This window comes from Platalea leucorodia (assembly GCF_965183815.1).
Source record: "Platalea leucorodia genome assembly, chromosome: 11".
NCBI classification, from domain to species: domain Eukaryota; kingdom Metazoa; phylum Chordata; class Aves; order Pelecaniformes; family Threskiornithidae; genus Platalea; species Platalea leucorodia.
Genome location: NC_138833.1, coordinates 3,907,104 through 3,920,069, shown reverse-complemented (window position 1 = coordinate 3,920,069; position 12,966 = coordinate 3,907,104). Strand labels below are relative to the sequence as shown.

The window sequence follows — 12,966 nt, the reverse complement described above, 5'->3', positions numbered from 1 at the left end:
GCCACCTAAGCAGAGCTGGCACTCTTGCCACACCTGCATCCTTACTCTCTAGAATATCACCACACACTGTGTTCCAGATAGCATGTATTCAGCTCTTTCAATATATCTGTACGTTTAGCACTACTCCCATGGCATCATCCTGCCGACCTACGCTACAGTGTTACTGGGTTATATTAGAATTGTAACAAATGTTTAAGATTTATATACTGTCATTTCATATCCTTGTCTTCCACAAGGCTTCAAAGTTTGCCAGTACTACATACCCATTTTTTGTCCTTAACCCCATCACCTAGCCTCCCCCTGCACCGAATGCATAAGCCATTTACCTGGACAAAATTGTAGCTGATGTGTAGTTAAGTCTTTAGAAGTCGTTCCTGCTAGTCAATTCCCTCATTAGGAAACCACTTCCTATCAGAAGTGCCCTCAGGTTTTGAGAGCACATCAAAATTGGATCCACTTAAGCAACCAAGCTTTGATACTGTGCTTTAATGACTTTCTAAATTTGTCATTTACAAAGTACTTTACAAGCCTTCCTAAAGAAGAGATGAAGTATGCCCGTGCACGAGCTAACCTCCCTAGCACTCCTTCTTAAAAAGCCTAGTTGATGTATGACGTATGCAATTCCATTTTCTGAGTATATGACATTTCATTTAAATCTCATCATTTCCTTAGGACCATCTGGACACTTTCTCAGTTATGAACAGCCCGTACAACTGTGGCAGCTCTTCCTCTCTCTTCTTTCATATCTGTCCCTCCTGCTGTTTCCAAGCTACCTGGGTTGATCTGGGAGAGAAAGGGGCACGGTGTTCCCAGCCAGTACTAACAGCTGAAATCAGCGGTCTACTATGCAATACACAGCAAGTCTACAGCTTCCCTGCTTCTTCTTGTACACAAAACATAGACAGACTATCTCAAAATAAGGGCACATTATCTTTTTTTCCCCCAATTAAAGACTACACAGATCTCCTCCAACTGTGTCACCACTGTTTAAACACCCTATTTCAACAAGGAAAGTATTTCGCAAAGGTGAAAGTGAGTATTTCTTAGTGGGAGTATTTAGGAAGCAAGCTTAATCTCCCAGTTTTTTTAATCCACACAGAATTCTGTCACCAGGAAGGTTAAAAACTTCTACTTTCAGACTGGTCTTAGCACTCAGAGACATTAGCATGCATACAACAAAACCAGAATCTTCTCAAGAGCAGAATCACAGTTTCACCATAACCTTTTCTGCAAATTATGAAGTGTGAAATAGAAAGCTGAATAAAAATGGAAGTAATAAAATATTGAGAACAACACGTCAAAATTAAAACAGGAAAAATAAGAAAACAAACTCCTCGGCTGTCAGCTGATGGTCTGGTGCCTCTCTGTACACTCCTCGGATGCAGTAATAGCTCTTCTTTCCCACTGTAAGTCTAAGTCTGTTATTCAACAACATCCCAGGAAAAGCCCAGATTATACTGCTCATAAAATTGAAGCAACAATAAAATATGAGGTCAGTTTGAATTATGGGGTGTTTTTTGTTTGCTTTTTTAAGGTTTACTTTACATATGCATTTGAGAAATTACTATATGAAATCACTACTGAAAACTTCATAGCAGGGGAAGAAAAAGGAAAATATAATTTCCCTATTTTCTCATAAGATTCAATGAGAAGTACAACACATAAATACAGTTTCTCATATTTTATCCTACAATTTTCCCAACTTCATTTTACTTTATTCATGGTACTCTATTTTTTTATAAGTGATATGCACACACAGTATTGTCTGGTATTCAAACTTGTAATTACTACAATAAAAAACACCACCAAAGTAATGTGGAAAAAAATAATAGAATTCCTTGTCACCAATATGACTAGCACAGCAAATACTGATGGACATCGAACCTGAAAATATCTGAAGCATCCTACAAAACCTTTCCATGTGACTTGAACCCTCACACCTGATGCTGCAGACAGTCTGGCTCCAGCGGAGTAGGGAAGATCTCCAGGAGGAAAGGAGATGAAGTGAGGAAAGTGCATGGCACTACCGGATTCAGCGTCAGGACGCTCCACGTTCACTCCAATAACGCACCACTCTTCCATGCCTCACCAGGTACAGCTGGACTATCAACACAGAAATGGCTCCGTACATTCAAAATTATTTGCTTTTCACGGGCATTATCTACAAAGAGCTACCAAAATCACCGTGTTTTATTGCGGATTTCTTTAAAACACAAACACAGATTGCCACAGTATGACCTTGAACTATTTTCCTTGTTTTGCTGAAGTTTGAGATTGCTTTATTTCTTCCCATTCATTCTTGTCGTGCTGCTCAATTCAGAATCACTACTAGTAAGATAAAAGCATTCCTTGATCATCTTTTTTGGTCTGACATTATTTTAATAACATGGTTTCAGTCCTGCAAGCTCTCCTCCTCCCCCAAGACATGCTTTTTTTCTTTTCTGACACACAAATGTAAAACAGAAACTTCTCAAGTGTTTGATATTATAATATCAGAGTAGAAATCTCATGATAAACATTTTATGTCCCATTCTACCGGTGGTATTAGCCATTATACACAATAATGGTACTAACACAAAAAGTGTCAAGGTAACAACCTTCTACAAAAAAAAAAAAAAGTCACCAACACCATTCCGGATGTTTTCTCCTTTACGACAGGAGAGTTAACATGATCTAAACCCGTACCAAACTGAAAGCCCTCCTTGTGGATTCTCTTGGAGTCTGTTAGTTCATTGCAGCACTCTGAAATATTACTGAGGTCTGAGTTTACATGCTACTTTTCCGTTCTCCTTTCTTCTACCAAGAATTGCATTTTCTCTTCTGTATTACTGGTTTGTTCAGCTTTTCACTCTCATCTGTCTAATGTTGGTTGAGTTTAATCACCTCCCTAACAGCCTGTAACTGGTCATTCAGTAACAGCGAAGCCAGGAGAAGAGAAGGTTGCAGATCTGTTGCAAAAGCATTCTGTACATCAGTCCTCCTTAATTGTGACCGTTCTGTTTTCATGGATTTTTAAATTGAAAGTCGCTTTATTTTACAACTGGTTTTATATTTTTGAGAAGGACATCATTTTCAACTCAACTTAAAAAAAAAAAAAAAAAAGAACAACTGCTCTACTTTAAAAAAAAAGAAAAAAAAAAAAAAGCCCTGGAAGAGTACTTGCTTCAAGGTCACTACCTAAACACAATCAGCACCTCAGCTTTACTCTGGAAATAGGAATACTGTAGGCTTAGGAAAGAACACATAACAAGTGGTGACAAACGCTACTTTTGAGAAGTTTTTCGTGATGTTTTGGAATAAACAGTTACAGGATTTAATAAAAGGAAAGAAAAAATAAGCATTCAGGAACCCTCTGGTATATCCCCTATACTCCGTAGCTGTGGGTCTCTGCAAATAGTTCTCTCTACAAAGCTGGCACACGACAGCAGAGGTGAGCTATATTTCCCATTGACTTCTCACATTCGTAGATATCACAAAAAGATTAGTTTACTTAAATCTCACAACTCAATACATCATGTCGAATTACAATTTGGTGACAGATTTGTTGTTATACGTTCACATTGCCATGTCTAAAGAAGAGACGGCCAGATCGAGACAGTAGTAAAAGCGCAAGATATGATAAGAATTTAGAGCCTAATCAGACTTTTGAAGATAAAAGTGTTGCTTTTCAAACTGGATCATCAATAAGGTGCTTTGTTAGGAAGAATTTTGGTATACCAAGTAAAACACTGAATTTAAATGAGTTTCCATTATTGCAATTTATCTATAAGCATTTCAAACCTGCTAATATTTCAAGGTTCACAGAATTCTAATTTATGATAAAATTAAATCATACTAAATCTAGAAGTGCAGAAAATGGTCATAAGCTTTGCGAATGGGAACAAAATCATATTGTTAGAGCAATTTCTAGAAATTAAGCCTCCTCTGTGCTACTTAGAGATGTACTAAAAGTGACATTAACAGATTTAATATTACAAGAAAAGTGAGAGGTATGGTTTGTTTGTTTGTTTGTTTTTTTAAGTACAGTGCTACAAACTGTGACAGCTTCTCAATATTTAAAAAAAAAATATATCACCTTTAGATTTGAACTACTGTGTTGTAACACAAGAGTTGAACTGTAGCAGGGGAAAAAGCTTCAACAGTACTTTAAATAAATTCAGCGGTCTATGCATCATGAGTTCCCTCTAATATTGCTAGGCATAAATGGATAAAATCTCACACCAAGAAATGTCCTGTTTTATGCGACTATCCTGCAAATCTGACACCATATCAGAGAGCGAATTTCTCTTGAAGTACAGATTCTTGTTACTTCCTCTTCAAGACGAATACCTAGCAGGTTATTGATCTGCTTCTGAAGGACACAGTGTTTATTATGTAGGAAACCACTGCTGGGCACAGGCGTGAGAAATTAATCATGGTTTTGTAAGTGTCCACACTGTGGTGCTGAACCAGTGGGGCAACTGTCAATCTATATGATAATGCATCCCAAAACTTCATAAAATCAGTGATGTGAAGAAGCATTGATTTTTGACCTAACCAGGATTTGTGAGAGAATAAAACTAAAAAGTTTACTGAAGTTAACGCCTCTGTGTATATAGTAGTTGCATCATACTTGAGTGTTTGGGGTTTTGTTTTTGTTTTTTGGGTTTTGGGTTTGTGTGTTTGGGTTGTTTTTTTTTTTTTTGTAACAACTAAACATACAGAAACCCTTATCACAAAACCCTTTCCAAGTAAAAATGAATTCCACATACTGGTTTGTTTCTTGCATGCTGTTTGATCATGTCCTTCTTTCTCTTACTAAACATCATTGTTAGAAAGATCACTTATTAAGAATGGATTCACTACACTGTATTTCCAATTACTTAATAATTCACTTATTGTAAGGAGGAAAACAAAATGCAAGCAAACAGACTCATTTTTTCATCAATGTCTGTGGCAGTATATGTGAAAGTAGGTCCTGAGATTAATCTTCTCAGACAAACGGTGTGGCACAGTGCTTCCACTGAAATGGAGACACTCACCCTCAGAGAAGTGAAGTCATGCTACAGAAATTAATCCAAATCGTTCCGTAATGCCAGAAATTCATTAGTCGGGTTTTTTATTTGAAATCAAGCACAGTAGCCTTACCAAAACTATACTAAAGTCAATGGAAGTTGTCATATTTTCTGTGAATGGCATCATTAAAAAAAAAAAAAAAAGGGCAGGGGGAAATCAATTAATCAGTCACTGATGCTTTTTAAAATACTGGCTTCCTTGTATGCATCATTATTAGCAAATATACCTTTCCTTTTAGGTTTGGATGAAGAAATGTATCCTGCTACACCTAGGGAGAGGAGATATTACTTGAAGATTCCATTTAAATCAACAAAAAAAGATCGCTGTGACAAACAAAATCAATTGCACTTTCCTGAACTTTTTTCTGTCAATATAAAAACTGTAATTCAGTTTTGCCTTGTTTGCTCTGACAAGCAGTCGCTTGTGCTTCTAGTGCCTGGCACACCGGCTTTGCTGAAACTGAGACAACTCTCAGGGAGTGTGGGGAGGAGCCTAAACTCTAAACATCAGAAAAAATTCCTCTTCTGAGAGGCACCCAACATGGAACGAATTCAATTTTATCACAAGTAATATGCATAGCCGAAACCTGGTTTCATTAGCTGGTATCAGCTGCCTGAATAGTTGCTCTGAGGGTGTAATGTTAGGGAGATTCCTCTTCACCTTCTCAGAATGGCAAGTGTCAAAAGCTTTAGTTCATATTTTAACTAAGCTGAGTTTGCCCCTTCATCACCCTACAGGATGGAGGGCAAATTCCTGCAAATCCGCTTTTACTATTTTTCCTCTTCAGTTTAATTTAAAAATATGTGAGCACAGAAAATTCCCCAGGTAGAAATTTTTAGCTGATACATATAAAGAACAGGAATCTGGGTTATATGCATTTGAAAGGACAGCTGGCTTAACGCAGTTTACTTGGAGAACCAACCAACGTCTAGGTGTTTTGTCACAAACGACTGTTGCGCAGTCTAAAGTCTTATTTCTATGAACTTAATAAACTATACTAAACACAAGTGCTTTGCCTCAGTCTGATGCATCCGTTTGCTTTCTAAAAGCCCCCCAATACTTACCAATAAGCAAACACCAAACTAATTTTATCTTTTTACAACTTCAAAAACATGAAAAAACACACAAAATTAAATCTGATTGTTACAAATTAGCACCATTGTTACAGCTACTAGCATACTGTAGATTATTAACATTACTTCAAGCTGTGTCTAAAAATCACATATGAGAAACTATTTCTCTTAAGAAATTTCTTTCTGCTTCTCATCGTTGTGTCATTTAAGGTACTCTGAGCACAAACTTCTGTGAAAGATTATTGCGTGGAAAGTAAATTGTAAGATAAAACACAATAAATATCATATGATATACATGTAATAGCGTTTCCTGATATTGAGGCTAAAAAACAAAAAAAAAATCCCAGCATTAAAAAGCAGCTTTAGTCGAACTGAGAAAGAAAAGTGAAAAATTCACCTTCAGAAGACTACTCATGTATTTTTAAGTATGATCACGTTCTCATACATGTGCATTAAGAACATATAGAAGAAAAAAGGCCTACCATTCTCCTCATCTGACTTATTTTCATTGTCGGAGTCGGTAAGCGTGAGTGCTGAGTTTTCACGACTTGACAGACCGGAACTTCGCCTGGATTTGATCCCTCTTCCCCACAGCCTGATGGCATGCTCCGGAGACATTCCCCCCTCCGTGTCTGAGTCAGCATCAGAGCCGGTGCTCAAGGAATAGCCTTGATGGAGTATTCCTATGTCTGAGCAGTAGCCACTTCGATGGGGAGAGGGTTCACAGATTCCTAGTTCTGCAAGGGTGAAGTTTGTTCCTAGAAGGGCAATTAAAAAAAAAAATAAAAAATTAAATAGTTTAAAAGCTAGGGGACTTATTTTAAGTTTGAAAATAACAGACCTTTTTAATTTCTCTGAACTATGCTGCATGCTAAGCCTTTGTAATGAATTACATCTCTGGTGCACAGATCTAGCAAGACTTTAACTAAAACATATTGAATAGAGTTAAAATGGATGGAATATGCAAAAGAAAGGTAAGAAAGATCTCTAAATTTTAGGTTACTATTTTGGCCCCAAATAATTAATCACTGAGGTGTGTGACTAACATAAAGCTCACGACAAGAGCTGATGACATGACCTGCTTTATTATGTATCTAACCTTCTATTTGTAGGACCAGAGCACGAGCTTTGAAGCTGAGCATTTGATTACTCAAAAAAAGGAGTTTTTTCTTACAAAGCTAATTTTCTCATACATGAGTCTTCCATAGAGAGAGGATTTTTTATTCTAATTTTTCATATAGCTTCCTATTTCATGGAAAATAACCACTTATTTGGGAAAACAGAGTTTACAAATACAGATCCCTTGAAAGAATGCAAACCTATCAACGTCATGAAACCTTGACACCAGTTTTGCACTTTTACATTTGGTGAGATTGGTAGTTTAATCTCTTCTACAGAAATCAAGATGGACCTCATAATCATGGTAATTGTTTTCTACCTTTTTTCACCATATTCAAGAAGAAAGCATGCACTGAGACCAAAATCAGGAGGTCACTGGGTTTAAAGTCAAAATTTTCAGGAACAATGTCAAAACATGTAACCTTCAGCAGTTAATAACAACTCAGGGGCCAGCCTCATACATTTTTAAAGCACATGGAGTCTCCCAGGATTCTCAGAAAGCGTAGACTTGCTGGCTGATTTCTGCTTATGTATTTGTTTCCTACAGTAATGAATGGGACAGTAAAAACATACAGGGAAATATTCACTGGTCTTTAAGGCTTTCAAAGGTTTTGAAAAGCAAGGTGAAAGCTTTGTTACATTGGGCTATAAATGAAGAACAAAGATAGACTGAAGTTTCTGGCCGTATACCCGCCAATTAGTTAATTAACTTCTTAATTCACAGGGAAACTAGATCTGTGGTCTGTGTTTCTAAAATGGTAGCTTCATTTTGTCTAAAAGCAGTTCATATTTTCTCCTCTTCCTCTATATATTTAGCAGAATGAAGCTATACAGCAGAAATTCACATACTAAATATAAAACATACTTAAGCATCTTCCATTAATAAAGACGTTAATTGTATTTTTTTTTTTTTTTTTTTTTTTATTTAAGTATTACAACTTCTTTCATGGATTAGCCAGGAAAGGCTATACAGTATTAAATCTATTTGGTTCATCTATCTGGATCAGCCCTCTCCAGTCTCACACCTAGCTGTTAAAGTGTTTTTCGGATATGGGATGTACGCACACATCTACAAAACGTAAAACTGGGCCCTACTTAACGTTATTCCTAGAGCTCGTCAATTAAAGGCAGGTGACTGATTTCTTCTGGAAGACTGAGCTGCGTCTTCATCCAGCAAGAGCTAGCCAGCAGCGCAGAGCATGGCGAGAGGGAGCAGACATGCTCTCCGTCACCCCCGGCTTAACCAGCGAACCGGCCAGCAGCAAGAGAGCGGCCACCACCACCTGGTAAAGAAATAGCACCGACTGGATGCTTCTAAAGAAATGAAGCATTTAGTGGCAACGTTTAAAAAGAGTATTAAAAGGCTGACATGAAAAAAGTCAGCTCTCTTTCATCAACACCAAATTAACCTGAACCCTCCTAGTGAGGAGTATATTTTAACCTGCCTTCTAATATTTATTCTAGTAATCAGAAATTTTGTGGTTTAGTCAAAAGCAATGAACTGAACAGTCCTAAAAATGAGCTTCTCAAGTGCACTTCAGTGTAGAGATTTTTTGCCTTTTTTTTCAAAAGAGCTCTAGCATAATACGTAGATGAAACAAAGTTACTTTTAAAGAAAATGTAAATTTTAATCATGTGCAATTTCAGTAGAAGAGATTTAACAAAAACAGCTCAATTGATTAGAGTTTTAATTTAGCCATATTAACAAACTAACCTTAGACTCATTTAAAAAAAAGGTCAAAATGAACTCAAAATATAAAATATATATAAAAACTTGAGTGAAGTGAAGCCTACCGGTGCCACACTTTCTGACCTAGACAGGTAGAGTGCATGTTGACATTAGACACACATTAAAATTACCAGACTCATCATGAAAGTCAGGTTTTTCAAGTTTTCTTGTTTGCTGGTGGCATATATGTCTACAAATACACGCCAATTATGAATATATTAGCTTAATCAAGCTGTTTTACATACATGGCAAAACATTTTAATGATATACGGTGGATTTTAACAACCATTACAAGCCCAGATGATTTCACTCTGATTAGCATCCTGTATTGACGTCAAAATCTGACTATAACATCTGATGCAAAAAGCAGTCTTCAGAGGGATTCTTACTTCATTTGTCTGAGGAAAATGGTAAAGCCACTGAAAGCGGAAGGAAAATATAGCATTCACAGAATTCATTCATCCATTTGAGTTTTATTATCTGGGAACTTGGCATCTTTCGGAAACGTGGAGAAAAGGATTTGAAAACTGACCAAATCTAAAAAAATTCGAGGAGGAGATCAGATCAACTCAAGAACACAAACACAATCAGCCTCTGAGCCTCTGGGAGAGGATTTTCTATGCTGCTTCTCCGAAATCTCCTTACAGTCTTAGAACAGAAAATCTCCAGCATCCTGATGATAGACATGAAATATTCTAGAGATTTTCCTCTCTAACAAAAATGTGTTCTTCTCTGGCAGATTCTAAATTAATTTATTAATTTTCAGTGTTTGCTTCTGCAAAATATTATTTGAGAGCGTTCCGTAAGACAGCATACAACGGCAGAATAACTTGTCCTTGGATACCCACGGATAACCACATAAGAACATATTTTGGAGGCGTTTCTCACATCTATATACACACATATATAAAAGCATTTTTCGGATATGTATTTTATATCTAAATATATAAAAATGTATCTATATATATTATACTTCCTGATATCTTTGTAGTCCTTAATTTACTGTAAAATCTGAGGAAAAGGAGATAGAAAAACTATAGTTGTGCTCCCTAGACCTTTTCTTGATCTGGATCATATTCTCCTGCATGCCTCGTTTCCCTAAAATGAAACTGTCCACATCTCTTGAATAACATAAGAACTGCTTTCACTAATGTAATATTCTCTTATTTGCTCAGCCATTACTGTGCATTAAGGTATTAATGGCATTAGTAGACCACCCTTGTAAATTCAGATGGAGGATAAATATAGTTCTGGATGCACAGAAATAATTTATCCAATAATTCATAGCAGAAAGAACCCTACTATTACTCTGCAAATGAAATATAGACTCAGAAACAATGAGAAAACGTCTAACCCATTTCTCATCCACGCAGAATACTCCATACGGGATCCCGACAACAGAAAGGTCACCAGGAGCAATGCAGCCTTCCTCGCCCCCACTGCCAGCCAAACTACAGCACCTACGAGCTGGAGCAAGGAAACGCAGGCACCGCCTGGCCTGGGGTTAAGACTTAGTGTGTCCCTCAAGAAGTTATCTTCCTTACAGCTCTTTTAGTGATCAGGAGATCAAGCAAATCAAGACCTCCGAGAAAAAAAGCAAAGGCAGGCGGGCAGCAGTATCTGTTGCTTGCCATACCCTGGGAATTAAAACTGTACTGCTGTGTATTCACAGAGAGAAATCTGGTCCATGAGCTCTAATGCGCTGCTAGCACCAGCAGTCAAGGCAGATGGATGGCTTCTTATAGTGTTATACAGCATACTCTATTTCTAGGGCTTGCATGGGGTTGAGAGTAACTGCATTTTACCGAAACTTCACTTGCAAAGTAGGACTGAAACGTGCAGGCAGAATCCGTTCTTGCACATTCAAAACCAAAGCGTGTTTTCTTTCAGATTCTTGTAGCATCTACTACATTGCTGGTGACACTAAGTGAAAAGAGATAAATAACATCAGACCCTTATTTGGCGAAAAGAAAGAAACCTCTCTCTCTCAAAAAACACATCACCAAAAAAAAAAAAAATTACAAGGTTTTTTGCTTTTTCATATGCAACAGAGCTTACTATCCTCCACCCCCCCGTCCCTTCAGCCCCACCTGCAGAAATCACCAGACCATTTTCATTAAAGAAAAGCAGTTAATACCAGCTGCTCCCTTCAGGTGTATGTAATCTCTCATACAAAAACAGACCAGTAGTATACTAGTTCAGAAGTGTAATATAATTTTATGTACTTCATCATCATTGCCCATAATCTACATGCTGTGAATAGTCTCTCAATAGGGTAGAAAAGATGTTTTCCTTTTAATTAATACATCTACTATCTTTTGAGCACGTTTCCTTTTACAGACATTTACTACTTAAGTTATTTAGTATATAAATGCTTACTTAAAAGTGTGTTTAATTCAAAGCTGTACATTTCTACTCATTATCTCAGCTAAGACTAGAAAGCATTACCATATAAGCAAAGGTTATTTTCACGTAACCTCTAGGCAAAGGTCTCATTTGGGTAATTACAAATTGCAGGAATTGCCCTTCTGAAGATTAAACTAATCCAGCTGTGATCGCTACAAGATGCCTCAGAGGAAGACATCTGAAACCAGTAATGCACAGATATGATAAATCTGCCTTCAACACTAGATCGGCAGTTCAAAACTGGGCTAAGTCTAAAATCAAAAGGATAAATATCACTTACATCCTTCGCTGCTATAATCAATTACAAGAAGTATAACAAGAATACATTTAAGACATTCCATCCTTTCTCAAATTTTTGTTATGTTCACAGCTATAATGATTTTTGCTGGCACAAGTACCACAATTTAGCTCCAATCTGTGGTATATGAATAGGTCATTCTTTTTAACAAACTCTGATGCACACGTAATTTTTCTCAATTCTTTGTGAATTTATTATATATTATTCTCATTTGTTATAATGACAGGGAGAACAGATTATTCCAATCTCATTTTTTTATCCACTTATCGCACACATTTTTAACATTTACCCTTTTTACTCATCTTCCTTATCCAATAAACAACTGCCATTTTTTTAATCCTTCTTTGTATTTCACCTGTTTCAATACTCTTCTTTTCCCATGATTAAAGATCCTGTTCTACAAAATGTTTTACTGACTTTTGTTTCTAATTCTACACTATCAGATACTCCAAACTGAGACTCCAAACCTAAGCTGAGGGATACACTACTGTCTTCCTGCACTTTTGAAGCTTTTCTACTATTTTATTTACGATTTTTGAGAAGAATTATATTAACGTAAGCCCTTTCTTTTGTAAATATCCCCTTCTCCCTCCCCCTTTAATACATCATTATAAAATAACACTGCATCTTTCTGGTGGTTTAAATACACTTAAATCAGAAGTAGCTTTTCTGTGCAACATACAGGAATTTTAGCCATGAAATCACAATGACTAGCCTCTGTGGCAAATTTAATATTAGCATGAAACATGTCTAGAAAATGCTCTCTCTTAACACCATTGCTATTACAATGACTGCAAGATTCCTTCCCTGAAGAACAAATTCAAAAAGAAAAGCAGAAGGCCAAGATAAGCTCGTCTTTCGCTGTGATCCCGCCAAGCAGAGAGAACCCCCCGCGGTTCGGGAGGCCAGGTAAGAAAGAGGAGATCCTAGCCATGAGACTCATCAGCCTACAGCAGGTTTATGAGCTAGCTTTTCCTCCCCTTTATAATATCCACAAACGTCATTACATAAACGGAACTCTTTACCTGAACTCTCCTAACACTCCTGTTTCCTAACTCTCTATTCATTTTTCCCTAATAATAGTCCCTTGGGAGCGTGGGGAAGGTAAGCTCCTGTGGAACAAACTCACCACTGATCAAACGCTGAAAATACCAGAGAAGGGATTCCTTAGAAATTAGAAAACAACAGCAATGAACAAGCTATACCTTGTTCTAGGTTTTAAAATCCATAGCTGGGGGTTAACTGCAGCAGTAGGCTTCCTACACGTTTCTGTTACTGCCTACTAC

At 37.0% G+C, this 12,966-nt stretch overlaps 1 protein-coding gene across 4 annotated transcripts in view; it reads right to left on the bottom strand.

Moving 5' to 3' along the window:
* The window catches only part of TENM2 (teneurin transmembrane protein 2), a gene marked incomplete at its 5' end in the record, with an annotated part of 535,531 nt that overhangs the window by 484,189 nt on the left and 38,376 nt on the right, over positions 1–12,966 (bottom strand). For all 4 annotated transcript variants that reach the window (XM_082323887.1, XM_082323888.1, XM_082323889.1 and 1 more), the window contains one exon: positions 6,611–6,886. In XM_082323887.1, the coding sequence (XP_082180013.1) occupies positions 6,611–6,886 (276 nt within the window). The remainder of the gene's footprint in view (positions 1–6,610; positions 6,887–12,966) is intronic.